Raw genomic sequence first — 17,686 nt, forward strand, 5'->3', positions numbered from 1 at the left:
TTAGTTACTCTTTTCAAAAACATTTTGCGGCCTTGCGTTTTAGGGGTGAAGTCTCACAGTCACCGCGGAAGAAAATATTTTCGACCGGAGGGTGGACAGTGGGCCTTTAAGTGGTGACGAAGAGAGACGAGCAGCCAGGTCAAGCACTTGGAAGCAGACTGTGAAACAGGTGGATCCATGCCCACAATCAGATTAAAGGAATGGTGCTTCTCTAACGCCGCATTTAAGAAATCTGGTAACCCTGATAGCAGCATGCACGCTGAGCAGTCATTGTTCGAGAATGCAGCTTTTGTTGGACTTTGGCCACACTGGATGGCAGAAATTTTAAGATGACCCATGTCCACAGTCACTGTCATTACTAAAAATATTAAATAGTTCCACATGCTTGTGGTTCTTTGTGGACAAATTGGCTGTATCTTACAAACTGGTGCTTGGTAACTCAGTTTTGCATAGCAAATTAAAATATACTGAAGTCGTGCATCTTATAGCAGTGAATGGACATTGCCAACTGGGCAAGTAAAGAAACTAATTAAATTTCACAGTATTACCCGCCATTTTTTGTGACCTCTTGCATAAAAGTGACTTGGCTAACTTTCATGACTTGCACTAAGTATTGTAGGTCTATGACTGTATGTTACAGGGAGTTCTGTAGAGCAAATATAAAATTGCGACCATGCTGCTCTAGTGATCCGACAGGTTGTTCATTTTATCTTTGTTAGCGGAGCCATGCTTAGGTTTCAATTGTCAGTTGATCCCAACTCCCTCCACCTCCCCTTCAAATTTTAAAATTGAGAAAACAAGTAGACTTGCAGTCCTTTAAATATGATAATTTCTATACTTAAATGTTCTTTGGTGCACTGTGATAATGCTAGCCTATTTGGTTGCATCTTACGAATGTGAAATTCACTTTGATGGCTTAAAATTTTGCGTGATACAAAGCGCATATTCCGTGAGCACTCTGTGTACACTGATGCTTAGCAGTCAAAGTACCGTCAGGACTGCACCTTAAGAACCATGTTTGTTTAATGGTAGACCAATTTCTCTCTTTTTTTTTATGCTTTTTTTGTTCCACTTGTCTTGCATATTGAGCAAAACAGAACGTATATGACTCATTCAGGCACGTTAAATTATTGTGCTTTCAAACACAGCTACCCAAACTCCTTCGCAAGTGACTGACGATCAAACCACTACCAAAGAATATGCACCCTTCTTATCATGAAGGAAGGAGGAAAGCTAGGGCAATAGCTCTACACGAAAAATACACAATGAGCGAAGGAGCTTGTCTATGTTGACGCGGCAGAATACGCAACAAGAGGGGCATTCGCACTGCCGGTGGTGGACATGCACAGCCGGCTGCAGGCATCAGGGTCAGTAGTGACAAAAGCTTTGGAAACCGCAGAAGTGGCAGCTGTGGCACTAGCCATAGCTAGCACCGACGCGGATACAGTCTTCTCCGATTCCAAATTTGCTGTCCGTAGCTTTGCGGGGGGGGCAGAATCTCAACTGCAGCGCAGAAAATACTGAAACTGACCAGGCAACCGTACAGAGAAATTGAGGTGATATTGGTGCCGGCTCACTCGGGGAATCCGGGAAATGAGGCGGCTCACAACATGGCTCGAGGTTTCGTCAAACGATTTGGTGGGTTCTTATTATCCATGGGTTACTCCAAGGAGGGGCTGGCATCTTTTTACGATATCACAAGTCATTACAGATTGGAACGGCACAAATTTCCACCACCTGACAAAACGTTGGATAAGGCACAGGAGACCGCTTGGAGGAGACTCCAGACGAGATCCTTTCTTAGCCCTTACCTATTAGCAAAAATGTACTCGGATGATTTTAACCCCGCGTGCAGGTTCTGTGGCAAAACAGCCACCTATGATTACATACTATGGCAATGTAAAGAAGAACCTCCACCGGAAGATCTAGTACAAATTCCTTCTCTTGAGCGATGGGAGGCCGTTCTGGTCAGCTCGGATCCGGGTATTCAAGCCTTGGCCACCGAGTGGGCCACTAAGGTCGCCGCCAGCCATGGACTGGAGGCCATCTAGAGCGGACCGTCTGCATCTGCATTTTGACGAAATAAATGTTTTCCAATCCAAATTCCTTTCACTTGAGAACTGTTCATTTTTTATTACCATCTGTTTCATCAGTTGCTCAGCACAAGCTTGGCAATCATTCTTGCCTTGGTAGTTAACTTTTCCAAAAATGGAGCTTCACTTTTATCTACAAGATTACAGCCATATGATTTTAAAAGAAAGCTATGTGGCATTTTTTTTTCCTTTACAGCTTTTCGTTGTAACCCTGTGGCTGCATTCAGGGGAATAGTAAATGTAATTACATCATAAAATTATTTCCTTTGGATACCATTTAACATTAAATAGTAGCTCTTTGCAGACTTTATCCCATGGTGCACTGATTGGTGTCACTCGACATAAACATAGTCAGCTGTATTAACAATAACCAGAAAAGAGAATGCTCAGATTTCCATTACATTATCAATAACACCCTAATCACATCTGTCCATGTGGACAAAAGTGTAGTGACATGGCGCTAGACTTCTGGCGGGACTCTCATGTTAATGCTGTCACATAAAACGCTCGAAAACTGCTACTACTCTTTGAAAGATGGCTTCAGTTAGCGCCACATGATACAAAACTACTAGCCTACAACACATAGGCTCACCTACTGAGCTACTCAAGAACGCCAGTATGCTCATTCTCGAAAGCAGGGCCAAACTAGTTTTGTAAAACTTCATGTACCAGCTAATTTTACAAACAGGCTTTACATAGACAGAATTTTACATAGAGACTTTTGAGGTACAGTCTTTGTCAAAATTATACAGCCCAAGAGTTTTGCTTCTAAGCCCCATAACGGGACTCATTGTGGATCTCTAGCGCTGGAAATCTCGTAGATGACAAATCTCGTCCTCACTCTTCTCTAACTTACCTATATATTCAAATATTGCTTCCAGGAGCATCGTTACAAGGTTTAGCAGCAAACCCCTTGGGCTGTATATTTTTGACAAAGACTGTACATTAGCTATAACACAACGATGACCACAAGGTACCAGCACTTGCTGACGGCAACCAAACAAGCATTTCAAACTGACGGCTTCTAGTTTTCATTTTGTCCATGAGCCTGAGGGAATGAAATAGCCTTGATTGCACAGTTCTTAACAACCCTATAATTGATAGCTTTGTATCACTGCTTATACACCAAATGCAGCAAGCATAATTTTATAATACCAGGGCCATTGCTTTTCTTACATTTAGGAGTTTGATTATGATCTAGTGTTTTGAAAATGTATAAGGACTATGGATATTCTTTTTGTAAGCTCACTCTTTTCAATTGCCATTGCTCTGTTCCCCAATCCAATACAGCTTGCTAATAGTAATAACATGTTGCCTAACTTGGCCCATTTCAGTGTGTTTTAAATTGGTTCCCTCTTCTTACAGACAATGTTCACCTGGGCCCCGGCAATGAGTCTTGGCATCTTTTGCTTGAATACGGGCTGCTTGAGAAAGCCCTGGCCAATCCGCTGCCTTGCGAAGCTGTGGAAGAGACTGGCTGCATGATGCACATTCGTCGCATGCTCTTGGCAGCTTTGGCGAGGTAGGTGTATCCAAACAAAAGGCTCTTAGCTCTATATTAAGAGAGAAAAATCACCTTACTTGAGCTAGTGGATGCATAGCCAAAGGTTCAGTTAATATAAGCTCAAGGTATGGGGGACATAGAAGAGGTATGTTAACCTCTAATTGAGAGCAGTGTATGGAAGAAAAGTGTGTGAGCTATAGCAGTATATTAAGTTTTTAAATGCTTACGATGGTGGGCTGTAGATTAGCATCTAACTGTACATTGGTGCAACTAATTTTGGAGCCCACAGGAACAGTCCTTCTGTGTCACTGATACTTCATAGTATGTCAATACAAGACCATGTTTATCTCTACTGAATAGGGCTTTAAGGATCCTTGTTCCAAATAGAGACGTTAATTGGCGGTGTGTGTGTCATTCATTGTTTGTGTTGCATTTTTGTGTGTCAGCTGTCAGTCCTAATGACTAAGAGAGGCTTAGGGTTTTAACATGCTAGCATGCTTCATGCTAACCAATGTTGTTTTTGCTGTGAGAGGAGCAGCATGTTGCAAAGTTTTTAGGTGTTGCAACTTGAGCAGAATCAACATTGCATCCCTTTATTTTTTTTGCTGCTGCTTCGAGTTCGTTGATCTACTACAACAGCAATTTCAGAGGGGAGCATGAGACCTTATAGTAGTAGTAGTAGTAATAATAATAATAATAATAATAATAATAATAATAATAATAATAATAATAATAATAATAATAATAATGATGATGATGATGATGCTGATGATGATGATGCTATATCGAGGTCACGCCTTCTTCGACAACTGCAGCCAAGGGCTAAGAAGAAAAAAATGGAGGCAGCACCAAAAAAGTGTAGAAGCAATGCATGCGTCAATGTTAGTTGAGAGGCAATACACCACCATTGCAATACACCAGCGGCAATACACCAGTAAAGCCTCAGACTTTTGTAGCAGCAGCCAAACTGTCATCGCCGCTATTCACTGTGCTAACGTTGTTTCATGTTTGCTGAATCCTGTGAACATTTACCCTTCATTTTTTCTTTACTCTGCTTAACTCTTACATTCCTGTTTCTTTCTCAACAGTTTGGACCACAATCTTTTCACCTTTATAGACACCCTCTCCTTTTGTCGTTGGGTGTGGGTCCCCCCCCAAGGTTGTCAAAAACTTGGCTTCTAATAGGTGCCTGAAAATCTAATGGAGAAGCCAGCAATAAATATCTTTAGCAGGGAGAAAAGTATATCATATTTTATTCTGTTCGTGTATTGGTTCAGATCATAATGTGGGTTGCGGTCTGAAACCGGTGAGCTAAGGAAAAAAACTTGCTCTATATTTGTATAAATACTAAATTGCATAAATTGATGACAGGATAAAGCGGTTGGTTTCTCTCAAAAACTGTGGAAGTATTTAGTTAAGAAGGTTTTCAGTGCTCAAAGGAATCGAAATAGACATAGCACATCTTGCAGTTTGTGAACAAACATGCCAAAAATTTTTATGGAATGACCCTGTGCAAAGCTAGCTAAGTATTTCGACAGAAAAAAAAAAGGAGTTTGAGGAATAAATGCGGAGGTAGTCATATTTTATTATTATTATTATTATTATTATTTTTCAATTGAAGCAAGGCATGTACTACAAGATTTAGTGTAGCAAATCTGCCACATGTTGCATTTAAATTACCTTCTGCTTCGAGAAAGCATGTACAGGGTTTTGAATATTTGGGGGCTGGGATTTAAAACATTCCTATGCAAAATCTACTACACCATTCGAGCTGAAATAACATTCACAAAGTAGCAAAATATCGTCTACGTTATCTGATAAGTGATTCAACATCGGTACTTGCCTAGATTTTCCGAAATCGAGAAAAAACTGCTCTCGGCGGCGTACACAATTTTCGCAGAAGAGAGTCGAAAAGCTATTTTAACATGGTGCGTCATCTGTCGGGCAGTGAGGCAAGCGCACCAACGGCCGGGATGGAGCTTGTCTCACTGCTCGACAGATGACGCATCATGTTAAAATAGCTTTTCGACTCTCTTCTGCGAAAATTGTGCACACCACCGAGGGCAGTTTTTTCTCGATTTCGAGAAATCTAGGCAAGTACCAATGTTGAATCACTTATCAGATAACGTAGACTATATTTTGCTACTTTGTGAACGTTATTTCAGCTCGAATGGGTTAGTAGATTTTGCATAGGAATTTTTTAAATCCCAGCCCCCAAATATTCAAGACCCTGTATTGTAACTTGAACCAAAAAGAAATTTCTCTGTATTTGAAGAGGGGGTAAGGTCCGATTCTGATTTTCACTTCCTTGATGGCACCTTGCTTAGGGAAGGCCACGTGGATGAGGACACGCTGGAAGACTTTGAGGCACTCCTTGGTCTCCTTGGTGAAGCTGGCCTTAGCCCTTCTCAGCTCGCAGCCTCCCCACTTGGTGTGATCACACCAGAAGACTTTGTGCATCGTATAGTCCACTTTTGTCTCCAGCACCAGCTGTATCACTTGCTCTGCCTTCTCCTCAAGGATCAATGGTATGTGCTCATGATTTTTTCATTCATGTGCAACTGGTACATATACTGTCAAGTAAAAACTGTGTTGGAATGATGTGTCATAGAACTCTCTCTCCTCTTTTTTTTTTTTGTGTGTTGTGCATTTTGTATCAGTGCTGTGCACATTTTTTGTGGCTAAGAATTTGGCTTATCTAAGAATTTGATTACAGAGGCATATCGTTTAAAAAGCATGAAGGAGCATGACACTAAAATTTGGCTAGAGCTGCAGATATAAAGGCTTCCTAGACAAAACTGGGCACTTCAAGGAACCCGGATAATGATTGGTTAATAATGGATAATAAGAGAGTGGGGGGAGGGGGGGGGGAATGGGGTGTTTATGGGAACTCTGAGTTGGTTTGCATGAATTGTCAAACAGTGGTGGATCTGCATTGCAGTGGTTGCTTAAAGTTACTGGCTTATGTTTCTCACATATTAACGTGGCAACTGAAGCACACCTATATATGGGAGCTGTATGAACAGCTATGAATTTGTCTTGTAGCATTTTGCAATCTTCAGTGGTAGTACTATGCACTAGGCGATTGTTGTATCCAATTTTGTTTTTGGTTTGTATTCTTTATTCCCCAGGGGATGTTTCTGTTGTTCGTTAAATATGTGTGTGTATGTGTGAATAAACGGGGTGTGTTCGTTCGGGACGGCTGAACTCTGCTTCCACCTTCGAACCAAGCATTGCATTTAAACATCCAAAACTTGCACGCATTGCTTCTTATGCAATATTGTGTTCATGTGTGTGTTTTTATGTGTGTGGGAGAGAGAGAGTCCCTTAAACAGTTGTGGTGCACAGTGACACATGTGAAGTTCTTGGTAGCGTACCATTGAAGCTCTTAGTAGCTACTGTAATTCCCAGTGCACAGTCTGCACTTGGGCTCGGCTTTGGCAGAAATAAAAAAAAGAATTACTTTACTTCCCACCCGGTACACAGAATGACATGAGGAATTTCATGTGTGAATGGGTGATACTGAAAAAGAAAATACCTTATAGTCTATGCTTATAAATATTCCGCAGAGGCCAACATTTTAGCTTTGAAACATGTCCTATCTATACCCTGCAGGGCTTTGTACCAGAATTTATAGCACTTGACATATATGTCCAACCAATTGCTGCACTCTATTATGGGCTGCTTCCTCCAACTCAGGAGTTGATAAAAGTCTGTTAAGAGCAACTGCATTTGAAGTGTTCATTAGTTTCCTTGCTCATCGTGCTCCCCGCTGAGTTGTCAGATGACGAGCTGCCTGCTGGCATCAATGCTGTCATCTTCTATCATGCACTGCTGTGCAGCTGTGTGACATTCGAAGCAGAATTTAGATGCCTGTGTTCGGAATATGAAATGACCTCAATAGGAAAGCCTAAGAAAAGCATCGCTTCAGCTCGTCTGCTTGTGCATTTTGAATTCGTAATGTGCAGTGTCCATTGAAATTGTTGTTAAATGTTTCAAGGTTAGAGCAGTTTTGAGTGCAATGGATGCTGCCAAATATGACTTTGTTTATGAAGATGGTGAAGAGCTGGGCCCGAGCAGCGGCTCCAGTGGTTGTGATGAAGAGCCTTAAGGACACCAGGAACTATGCTTTAAATGTTGTGACGGACTGTATTGTGCAACAAAGTCGTATCCCTGTATTGTAATTGCAAAACTGTACTGAAAAATACAGTTTTCATGTAACTGCTTCACTCTGTTTAAATCGTGACAAAAAGTGGCCAGTAGCCAAGTGTGTGCCGTATCTCATGAAAGATGCATTGTAACAATATATTAAGTAGTCATGTTCTTAATATGCTCTATGTGGTGCATACTGTCACAGTATTTGCATGCATAACGTTAAAGGCTACCGATCCATTAAAACGCAAGCCCTGCCATGGTGGCTCAATGGCTAGGGGGTGCTCCACTGCTGTACGCAAGGATGTGGGATCAAATCCTGGCTGCGGCGGCAGGTTTTCAACAGAGGAAAAAGCAATCTGCCCGTGTGCTGTGCCATGTCAGTGCACATTAAAGAACCCCTGGTGGTAAAAATTTCTGAAGCCCTCGACTATGGCGTCCCTGAGTCGCTTTAGGGCGTTAAATCCCACCAACCAAAACATACCAATTAAACTCAAGCATATAGTACCGTCGACAGCAAAAGTTTACTGGCCACAAGTTTGCTGGGAATAGTATTTTATGTCGACGCACCCACATTATCTAGTTGACTGAAATGTGCCCTGGTATAAAGGGATCTGCATGCCATATCTCTTGGTACAATACCAGACAGCTGGGTTGTCGTGAGGGAGAGCTACGATAAATCATTTTTTGAAAGCATGTGTCCTGTAGACTTTTTGCTGCAGTGTTTTGAGCAGAAGTATGCTTGCATTATATTGCTGAACAGTACCTGCATATCGCTTGATGCAGCAGTCAGGTGAAGCAAATAGTTTTTTCTTTGTCATTTCTTTCAGGCAGGAACTGCCTCCACTGTGTCCTGAATGCAATGGTTCTTTCGTGTCAGCATTTCGTGAACACTGGCGTTGGATGGAAGATCCCAATGGTGAGTCCTGCTGTTTTGGTCCTGAAGATAGCTGAGAAAACAAATTAGAGGGGTTCAACGCTGCTGAACCGGATGTGGAGCGAAAGCTTTCGGTGCGGGCAACTCGCTGTTGTCGTTTGTCTCTACTAGGGTGGCAACTACCGAATTGTTGTTATCACCAGCGGTTTCTTCTTTTTCGTTTTCTTCTTCTTCTTCTTGGCTCAAGGTCATTCGTGGAGTCTGCGCCACGGCGGAGGTGCGACCACGCTGAAGAGGCTGGCATAGTGTTGTAGTGTTGCTTTCGCAACAAAAGTTGGGCTTGGTAGTTGAATCAGCTCTGTAAAAAAAATAATAAAGGGCACATCCTTTTGTTTGTGCAACATAGCATTCATTTATATGTATTTAATACATCCACTACATATTGAAGCTATGGAATTTGGGCTGGCTACTTGTAACTAGTAGAAAAATTAGTCACTTATTTAATAATGTACTGCTTTTCACGTGGCTCTAAAGCCGTAGCATTTTTCAAAGACTCTTTCGATAAACATTGGTTCTTGAGGAAGACATGATTTACTATCTGAAGTGTAAAAAATTCAGTGTGCACTATTTTTGAGCACTGCAGCCGCCTTCTGAGATTTAAGGATTGGTCTTTTGTAACCTTTTGCTTCTTGTTATCCGGGGTTTTGGCATGTTCCCGAAAAAAATGTGGCCATACTCTCTGTTGCATTAAGCATTATCTTACCAGCTTCTCGAGTTGATATCTTAATCAGAAAACCATATTGATCGTTAGCAGGAGCATGGAAAACACTATGAAAAGTGAAACTTTGCATGCGTTGGCACACTTGGCTACTGATAGTAGTAACTGCAATGAAAGTTGAAATTGCATCTAGACAATGCAGACATTAGCTTTTAAAAGCGTTCTTTGGCAATGTGTTGTTAATGGGAAACACTGCAATAACTTTTCAGCTTGTTGCTTTATGTAACCTGCATTTGATCTTCAAATCAATTTTACCCGTCCTTTTGTTAACCGAATTTGTTAACTGCATCAAGAATATGATTGCAGAATTTTTTATGCTGCTGGCGTAGCTTATAGCTTTTGCTTGGTTTCAGTCATTACATCTTGCGCATCTGCACTGGCTGGCAAAGCCTACCCTGCGGGATTAAGGCTTTGAGGCTCCTTTTTTCTACTTGCAGCGCTGATCGCTCAGAAAGCTTGTCCATTGCATGGTGTTACTATACTATGCAGATGCAGCCAAAGCTCAGCGTGCAATATTGGCACTCGCGCAATGCCTGCCAAGAAAAGGGGGTGCACAGGACCCAGCCACCTTTCTTGCTGTCACATCACCACCCATTGATCCCGAAGACATTTCGCTCTATCAACTGCTTCAAAAAGGAACCCCATTTGAGACAGGTGGCCTGTTTGGATGGCAGTCCACAAATGCCTGCCAAGGTATGGGCAGATATTATTGTGTGACATACACTAGCACTCTTTTTACTTTCCTCTCCCTCTTTGGAAAGAAAGAAAATATAAATAATGCTGACTTTTGTCATATTGTAATAGAGTACCATTGTGTTGCCACTTTACAACAAAGCTTTAAAATTACAGTTTTATTACCTCGTGAAATTGACTTGTCCACATTGCATATTGATAAAATGGCACTGCTGGATGTGGTGTTTCCATGGTAATCATGAAAGCTGCTTTTATGCATTGCCAAAGTTGTAAACTGCATGTATATTTCAATCAGTGACACCATATTATTAATGCGCAGTGTGCTAAAGGCAACTTAGAACAGCTTTCAAAAAGGCTTCCTTTCGTTACGGTCAGTATCTCGAATCACGATGCCAATTTAAAATTTCTGAAACTGAGCACGCCTTTTATTTTGATGACTTCCATTTTCACTGCATATAATCTAATGCCAAAATTAAAAAAATATTATTTTCATCTAATTACTTATATATTCTTTTCATTGCGCTCTGTCACATAATTAATCTACAGGGACCACGAATTTGTACCGTTCATGGTTTGAAAAAAAAAGCCTGTATTGAGTGATTTAAAATGCCTGATGTATTCTTAAAATGATCAGTGGGCTAACACGCGCCGTCTTGCCTGAAATGTAATGTGAGAAATCGTTTCTTAGTTTGTTGTTCTAATTCTTTGTCCAAGATTTGTTGTCACTACATGTTTCTTGTGCTTACACATGTGATACATAATTGTCCTGCGCAAGCAGACAAATTCCTCGCGTGCACAGGATTTTAAATTAAGCATTGTCTGATTGCTGTGGCACATATCTTTCACTTCTCGCCTTCAGTGGACTCTGAAGGATCCTCACTCCCCCACTTTTCTCAGCCTTCGTTGCGGGACAAGTTTGGCTTGCGTGAAGAGCTGGGCTACACATACTACCTGTATAAAGGACGCCCCTGTGCTGCCACGTTCAAGTTTCTGGCTCAAGAAATACTTCAGCACGGCTGCCTCTTTGGCAAAAGGCACGTTTGCAATGAGCAGTCAAGTTATGATGTTTTGGCAGATCAGTTAACATTAGGTTGATGAACTACGAAGGATGCAGACACCTTCCATCTCTGGAACCTTGTGAATCACACGGAACTACCGCTGCTGCACATGAATTGCATTGTTCTTACATTGAATAAATTGCATTGCATTGAATAAATCAACAAGCTCAAACCTATTTTAGCACAAACAGAAGGATCCAAGTACTCACCTTAGTCCTGCCTATTAATGAGTGAAACTCACTTTCTTCTAATATCATCGTTATTCCTGAAGCATTATCTATTCAAGCAGCTCTTCTATCACACTTGAATTCACGAACCTAATCTGATGTGCATTTTATATTTTTAGCTCTTCAATTTATCGTCTCTGTGCTTGTGTCCACCATTACGTGCTCTGAAACATGGCCCTGCTCCATGCTTCACAACTCGGTGTTTTCATCTATTGCCCTCTTTTGTTAGATGTGCATTTTTCTTCATCTTCGAAAACCTGCTTCTGTCGCCTGTATCAATTGTTCTTGGTTTCTTGTGTACCTATTTCTGCTTACAGCTTTTTTTGTTTGCTTGTATTGTAAATTATTTGTGTTTATTTGATGAATCCCCTCCTATGTAATTGCCACAAGGGCCCTTAAGGTACTTGAAAAAAAAAAAAAAGAAAAGAAAAACTATCTCAACTGAGAGGGTCGACACTTAGGCATAGCTGACCCACCATATTTACATGATTGTAAGTCTACAATTGTGTGCCATGAGGAGAGCCTTAGGGTGAACATGAAATCGTAACCACGCCATAGCATCCCTGATATCTCATTTGTCATGTCTTTATTGGCAGTGTAGGGCTTTGCATTTTCAAACTAAAAAAAAACAAAAAAACAGGCAGACTCTCAGTGGTAAATTTACGATATTTACTGGGTCTAAGGTAGTTTGAGCCTAGCCACAGGTAGCATATGCTTCATGCTAGTGCGCATCCCTTAACGGCATATAAAGGAAAAAAGAAAAAGATTTAGGCTTTGACTTTTTTGGAGAATAATCTTATAAACACAATGTTTTCAGTGTACTTATACATCATAAATCAGTTTGGGTGAGAATACACCGCACGCTGCCGTGTCAGTCTATGTTTGGCTTTGGCAGACTTGTAGATTTGTTCTATTTTAGATCGTGAGCATGTTTGCATAAATTGCTGCTGCAGGATTCGGGGTGCTTGCAACAGAGCCTGGAGACTTGCTGAACGACATGCAGACGATGCGAAAATGGTAGCTTCGAGCGTTGCCTTTGCTGAGCTTCTGGGCACGGATTCTCGTAGCTTCAGACTGAACCTCAGAATGGCACGACTGGCATTTCCCACTGCTGACCTAGGTGCGTGTTGCTGAGTTTCACAGCTTTTTGACTGCATTCTATGATTGCATTAATCTTGGTTGTTGTAGTTTGACATAGATATGGCACACCTCAATGGAGGTGTAATAACATGAAGCCTTATATTTGTTTTAGTGCGTAGCACTATTAACCACAATCGGGGATTTCGCTGATGTCTGTCTATGGCCGCTCTCTCTTTCTATTCGTGAATTTGAAGTGTGGAAGAGCGAAAGAGAAGGTGGAGACATGTACATCACATGGCTTAGCTTTTGAGGAGGTGGAGTGACCACACAGCTGCAACTAATGAGATAGTGGCACGCATCACAGTTGTGGCTGTGGCAGCTGTCACTGGGCACATGTTACTTCAGTCCCATATCACTTGTGCGCCCTCAACTTCAGCCTCTCTCCTCTCACATCAATCTTCATGGACTACAGACACTACAGGCGAGTATGCACAGTGCTCCCTAGATCTCGGCTCCATGCCGCTCGCCACATCGTGAAGCAACATGTGCTAACATCTGTGCCTACTTTCAAGCGCACTTCCTTGCTCTTCGATTACCTGTGCTAGTTCACCTACTTTGCATTTTTTTTTTTTTCTGTTTTCAAAGTGATGAACTATGGAAACAGCTGCATTTCTGTCCCACTTTAATGAAAGGAGAAAAGATTTTTTTTTTTTTATATTTTGATAGCTCTTGCTTAGGGGGTGGCCTTTACTTTTTCACTCTCCTATGATGTGTTATATGGTGTCCAGATGACGTATCACGGTTAGAGTCACGGTTAAAACCGCTTAGTAGTTGATCACTTGCTTCTGCTTAGGCTTGGTGTACTGGAACCTTTGAAGGTGCAATCATACACAAAATGGTTCTGCCTCAAGTTCCTTGTCATGGCTGCCTATTGCGGCTGCAAAAGTTTATGGAAATTTCATGACGTGGTGGAGTGAAGCCAAACTGCATTGCTGTGCCATTTGACATGACAGAGCGCTGTGTCGAGGCTAACGGAACTTGCTTGCTAGGTGCCCTTTTTGTGTGCCTGTCCTTCGTTTTCTATCAAGCATGCCTCTTCGCTCGCTTCTACATAAAGTGCCGTTGATGCTCGTGACGGCTGCTGAGGCAACGCATAACTATCGCCACGCGCCTGCTTAGTCTGGTGTGATGAACAGTGTACAGTGGAGCTCGTGGGAGTCTCTTGCACTGCACACAACTTTGCCGAAATATGTGTTATCTTTCAAAAGATGTGCCAGTTGATTTCAACTTCTTTCAAATTACACTCGTGTGTGCGTGCCACCATTTACAACGAGTGCGCCTTTCCATCATCACGGGATAAACCTAGTACGAACTGGGGGTATACTTACTGTGAATGTAACAGTTCGGATTTGTGCTTCAGTTATAAGCAGACTTGCGGAAGTGGTCCGTAGTGAGCCGAGCAATTTATTTATTTATTGCCATTCTTCATTATACTCACCACGTGGCTTCTTTTTGTGTTCCAACATCGTAGAAATGTGACCACTGCCGCTGTTTATTTATCATGTCTTCATGCTTAGGTGCAGAATGCTTGCAGCACCAAGCCCTCCATGGCGGCACCAGGCAGGAATGTTAACTATACTCGTAAAAAACGTAAGAATTGGTTTAGAGGAAAGGAAAGGTGCAGTGTCTGTGCTTCTGTATGGACACCTGGACTGCACTGTAATGGAAGGGAGGAAGGTGGGATTGATAGAAGATACTATATTCGTCTAGGTATGATTTTGTAGACGAAGCTGCAATAAGTGTGGAAAGCAAATGTGAAAGAGAAGCACCCGAGATGATGGGGAAGAAGTAATATTCATGCTCCGCTTGGAATGACATTTGGATGATAACATTTATTGATACATTTGTGTGCCATGCCAAAAAGGCTCGGGAGCTCCGTCATCTATTGCAGCAGCTGATGCAGATATAGGGCCACATGGCCTTTCAATGGCTGCCGCAATTGATAAAAACGAATCAGTGAAAGTGACCGAAGAGCAATGAAAGGGCACGGAAATGCCGTCAGCCTCGACACCATGCTGTGTGAATCCAGATAGCACAGCAACATAGTTTTGCATCGCTGCACCATGTATTGCAGACCTCACAAAATTTTATGGTTGACTACATTTTTTGGTGCCAAGTTGGTGAGTGGCCCGCAAGTTGTTCTCTAGTGATCATATATATTCATTAGTCGCTTGCAGGCTGTGTCTAGTATGCAGATAAATCTGTTCTCATCCTTTCCACTTTCAAGGCGCTTTTCAAGACTGCTCATTACTGGTAGTGCAGCGTGACATAACAGTAATTCTGGGAAGCCTCCTGTTTAATCTTTGCTTTATGCTTGTTTTTGTGGTTTTACTTCAGGAGAGGTTCTCAGGGCGCTGCGGCACAGCAAGGAGGTTGCCAGAAAGCTACTGCACCAAGGAGCCGTCTCACTTCAGCACATGCTCATGGATTCTGCAAGTACTGCGTGAGTGCAGTCAAATCTCGATATAACGAATCCCGCGGAACCGCAAAAAATCGTTATTTTGAAATATCGCTGTAATGAAAAATCTGCGATTACTATAAGCCAGTGGTCAAACCTAGGTAATAAAATAATGTACTTTGGCAGTACACACGTGTAGACAACCTAAGCCTCAGATGAAAATGTTGCACGAACTTCAAAGCTGATGTATTTGAAGAAATCAGTTATCTCCTGCCGCATACAGCAAACATTACTACGCACTGCATTACACCACTACAGCACATACACCTTCCACTTTGCGCAACATCTCATCGGGTGCGTGATTGCACCGAACAATGAAAGTATGGACTTGGTCCATGTGCAAAAAAACATCAGAGTTAGATAGTATGACTTCATTTGAATGTTCCCTGAAGTTTGAAAATCTTATCTCGGTCTTTCAAAATGATTGCGGCGGTCAATGTGGCAATGCTAGCTGTCTGCAGAAGTCAATACGTTTCTGCCCCGTGTCAATTTCTTGCAGTGAAAGCTGCGTTTCTATCTTCTTGGCAGTTCGCTGGCTGCATTCATCATCAGATCTTACACAAACTTTGCAATAAGATAATCTACGACAAAAAAAAAATAAAATATATATATATATATATATATATATATATATATATATATATATACAGTCGAACCCGGATATATCGAACTCGAAGGAGATCGCGAAATAGTTCGATATATCGATAATTCGATATACAGAATCGGCTTGTGACGGTACTTACGATGCGAAAAAACGATACAGTATTTGTCGCGTAATCAACCCACTCGCATAATGAACCCACCCACCACTTTTGCACCCGAGAATTTGAAAAAAAAAAATGCGTAAAGGCCAGCTCGCTCACATGCAAGCGATTGAGCAATCTCAGCGACGAGCGGCAGCGACAGAGCGAAAAATTTCAAACTTGTTGGAACTGCGTCCCTCTCGCCGCTCGAGCCACCGCGGCAGCTCAAAACAAGGTTTGTGTCGCCGCGGGCAGAAATCGCGAGCGTTTTCGCTGGCATGTCGATGGCGCGGGTCACTCTGTTTCGGTGGTCTCATCCACAGCTCATTTCTTGGCAGCGTGCCAAGATGCTGCGCAGCGATAACGTCGATAACGTCGGGGCGCGTTTATCTTTTGATAGCTCCTGCGGTGGCGGGGAGCGAACTTGGCAGAGTGCCCGTTATGGCTTTATTGCACAGGCCACCCTGCGCTTAGGGCGGGCGTCATCGCAGCAGCTGACCGCGTGCTTTCGTCGATTCATACATGCAGGATAAACGACTCCCGCAAAAAAAAAAAAAGAAAAAGAAAAAAAGCTGCCTTCGCTTAACGTCCGAACAGCACGATAAGAAAGGATGACTCTCAAAAGAAAGAAAGAAAAAAAAAACAGAGCTGCCGTTTCTTAACGTCTACAGGCGCCATAGCCACGTCAGCCGCAGCACGCAGAGGGCTCGCAACACACGCTGGGGAAAGCGTCTGAAGTCTGTTCTGAAAACGGGCTTAGCTGGCTTGGCGCATGTATAGTGCGTGCTGAAGGAGAGAGATAGCTCCGCAAAAGAATGGGCACACCCACGCACATGGCTTGCAAACGTCATATGTTGGCGCGCGGGAAACGATAACTGCAGATGCGTGCGCCTTTGGGGAATGGGCGCGGCGCTGCCCAGACCAGCCGTCGCCGAACTGTTCCTTCTCATTCCGCGCATGGCTTGAAAACGTCACGCGGCAAACGGCCAAGTGTGATGCGATCGTCCTTGGGGAAGGCACACTTTCCAGTGCGTGGTGCGGAGTTCGATATATCGAACGGCCGGTGAAATTAAGTTCGATATATGACGCGGCTTTCCTATACTTTCACATGGGATTTTCAAGGGGATATTCCGTGAGTTCGATATAACCAAAATTCGATATATCCAGGTTCGATATAACCGGGTTTGACTGTATATATATATATTTCGTCCCACACGCGCGATGGCGCAAACAAATGACCGACCGGCGAACGGCACACAGGCGGCTAGGCCTGCTGGCTACTGCATATTAAACTACAGCTTTGTGATGGCGCTAGGAGCTGGCGCTAGATATGCTCATGATGATAGCTACAGCCCACGAATCATACACACAAACGGTTTCTGTTTCACGTGAGAGTTGCGAGCTGCGGTGCTGCTAATTTTAGCCGAATTCGTAATACTGATGTTCCTAGATTATAGAAGAAAAACTAAAATATGTACGTTATTCTAAATTACATATACACTATTTTGAAATTTTTTATCTGAAATAGTTTCGCATTGAAAACTTAGGAAATGTGCTGGGGATTCTTAAAAAAATTCGTTAATGTGGTGTTCATAGTAACGAGATTTCACTGTACTTTTGCTGTGGTAGTCTTCACGGAAGACAATCTTGCACAGCCGCACATTCATTTGCCAAAGGATTGGGAAGTGCTTGCAACGTGAAAGCTTTACCAGCCACATTGATCAAAAGATCCATCGGCAGCATGCAACTTTCATAGTCCTTTGGTAGCATTATGAAGAGGGTAGGTGCATGTGGAAGGTGATAGATACGGCCCTTTGAACCATGCATGTGGGCGCATGTGGAGTCTCGGGTGTTTGATGAGCAAGTGGCGCGTTACTGGGAGGAGTCGAATGACAGGTCGTAGTGCTTGTTCCGCGCATGGCGGCGCGTCCCCTGCAGCTGCAGTGCCAGGTCATGTGACGTT

At 42.6% G+C, this 17,686-nt stretch overlaps 1 protein-coding gene across 2 annotated transcripts in view; it reads left to right on the forward strand.

Moving 5' to 3' along the window:
* Positions 1–17,686, forward strand: part of LOC146198781 (spatacsin) — a 70,628-nt gene that overhangs the window by 17,347 nt on the left and 35,595 nt on the right. For both annotated transcript variants that reach the window (XM_084594273.1, XM_084594275.1), the window contains exons 12-18: positions 3,459–3,615; positions 5,925–6,125; positions 8,580–8,668; positions 9,894–10,097; positions 10,957–11,131; positions 12,336–12,502; positions 14,860–14,965. In XM_084594273.1, the coding sequence (XP_084450399.1) occupies positions 3,459–3,615; positions 5,925–6,125; positions 8,580–8,668; positions 9,894–10,097; positions 10,957–11,131; positions 12,336–12,502; positions 14,860–14,965 (1,099 nt within the window). The remainder of the gene's footprint in view (positions 1–3,458; positions 3,616–5,924; positions 6,126–8,579; positions 8,669–9,893; positions 10,098–10,956; positions 11,132–12,335; positions 12,503–14,859; positions 14,966–17,686) is intronic.

The sequence above is a fragment of the Amblyomma maculatum genome, chromosome 2 (genome assembly GCF_055883805.1).
Source record: "Amblyomma maculatum isolate TAMU_Amacu chromosome 2, ASM5588380v1, whole genome shotgun sequence".
NCBI lineage: Eukaryota > Metazoa > Arthropoda > Arachnida > Ixodida > Ixodidae > Amblyomma > Amblyomma maculatum.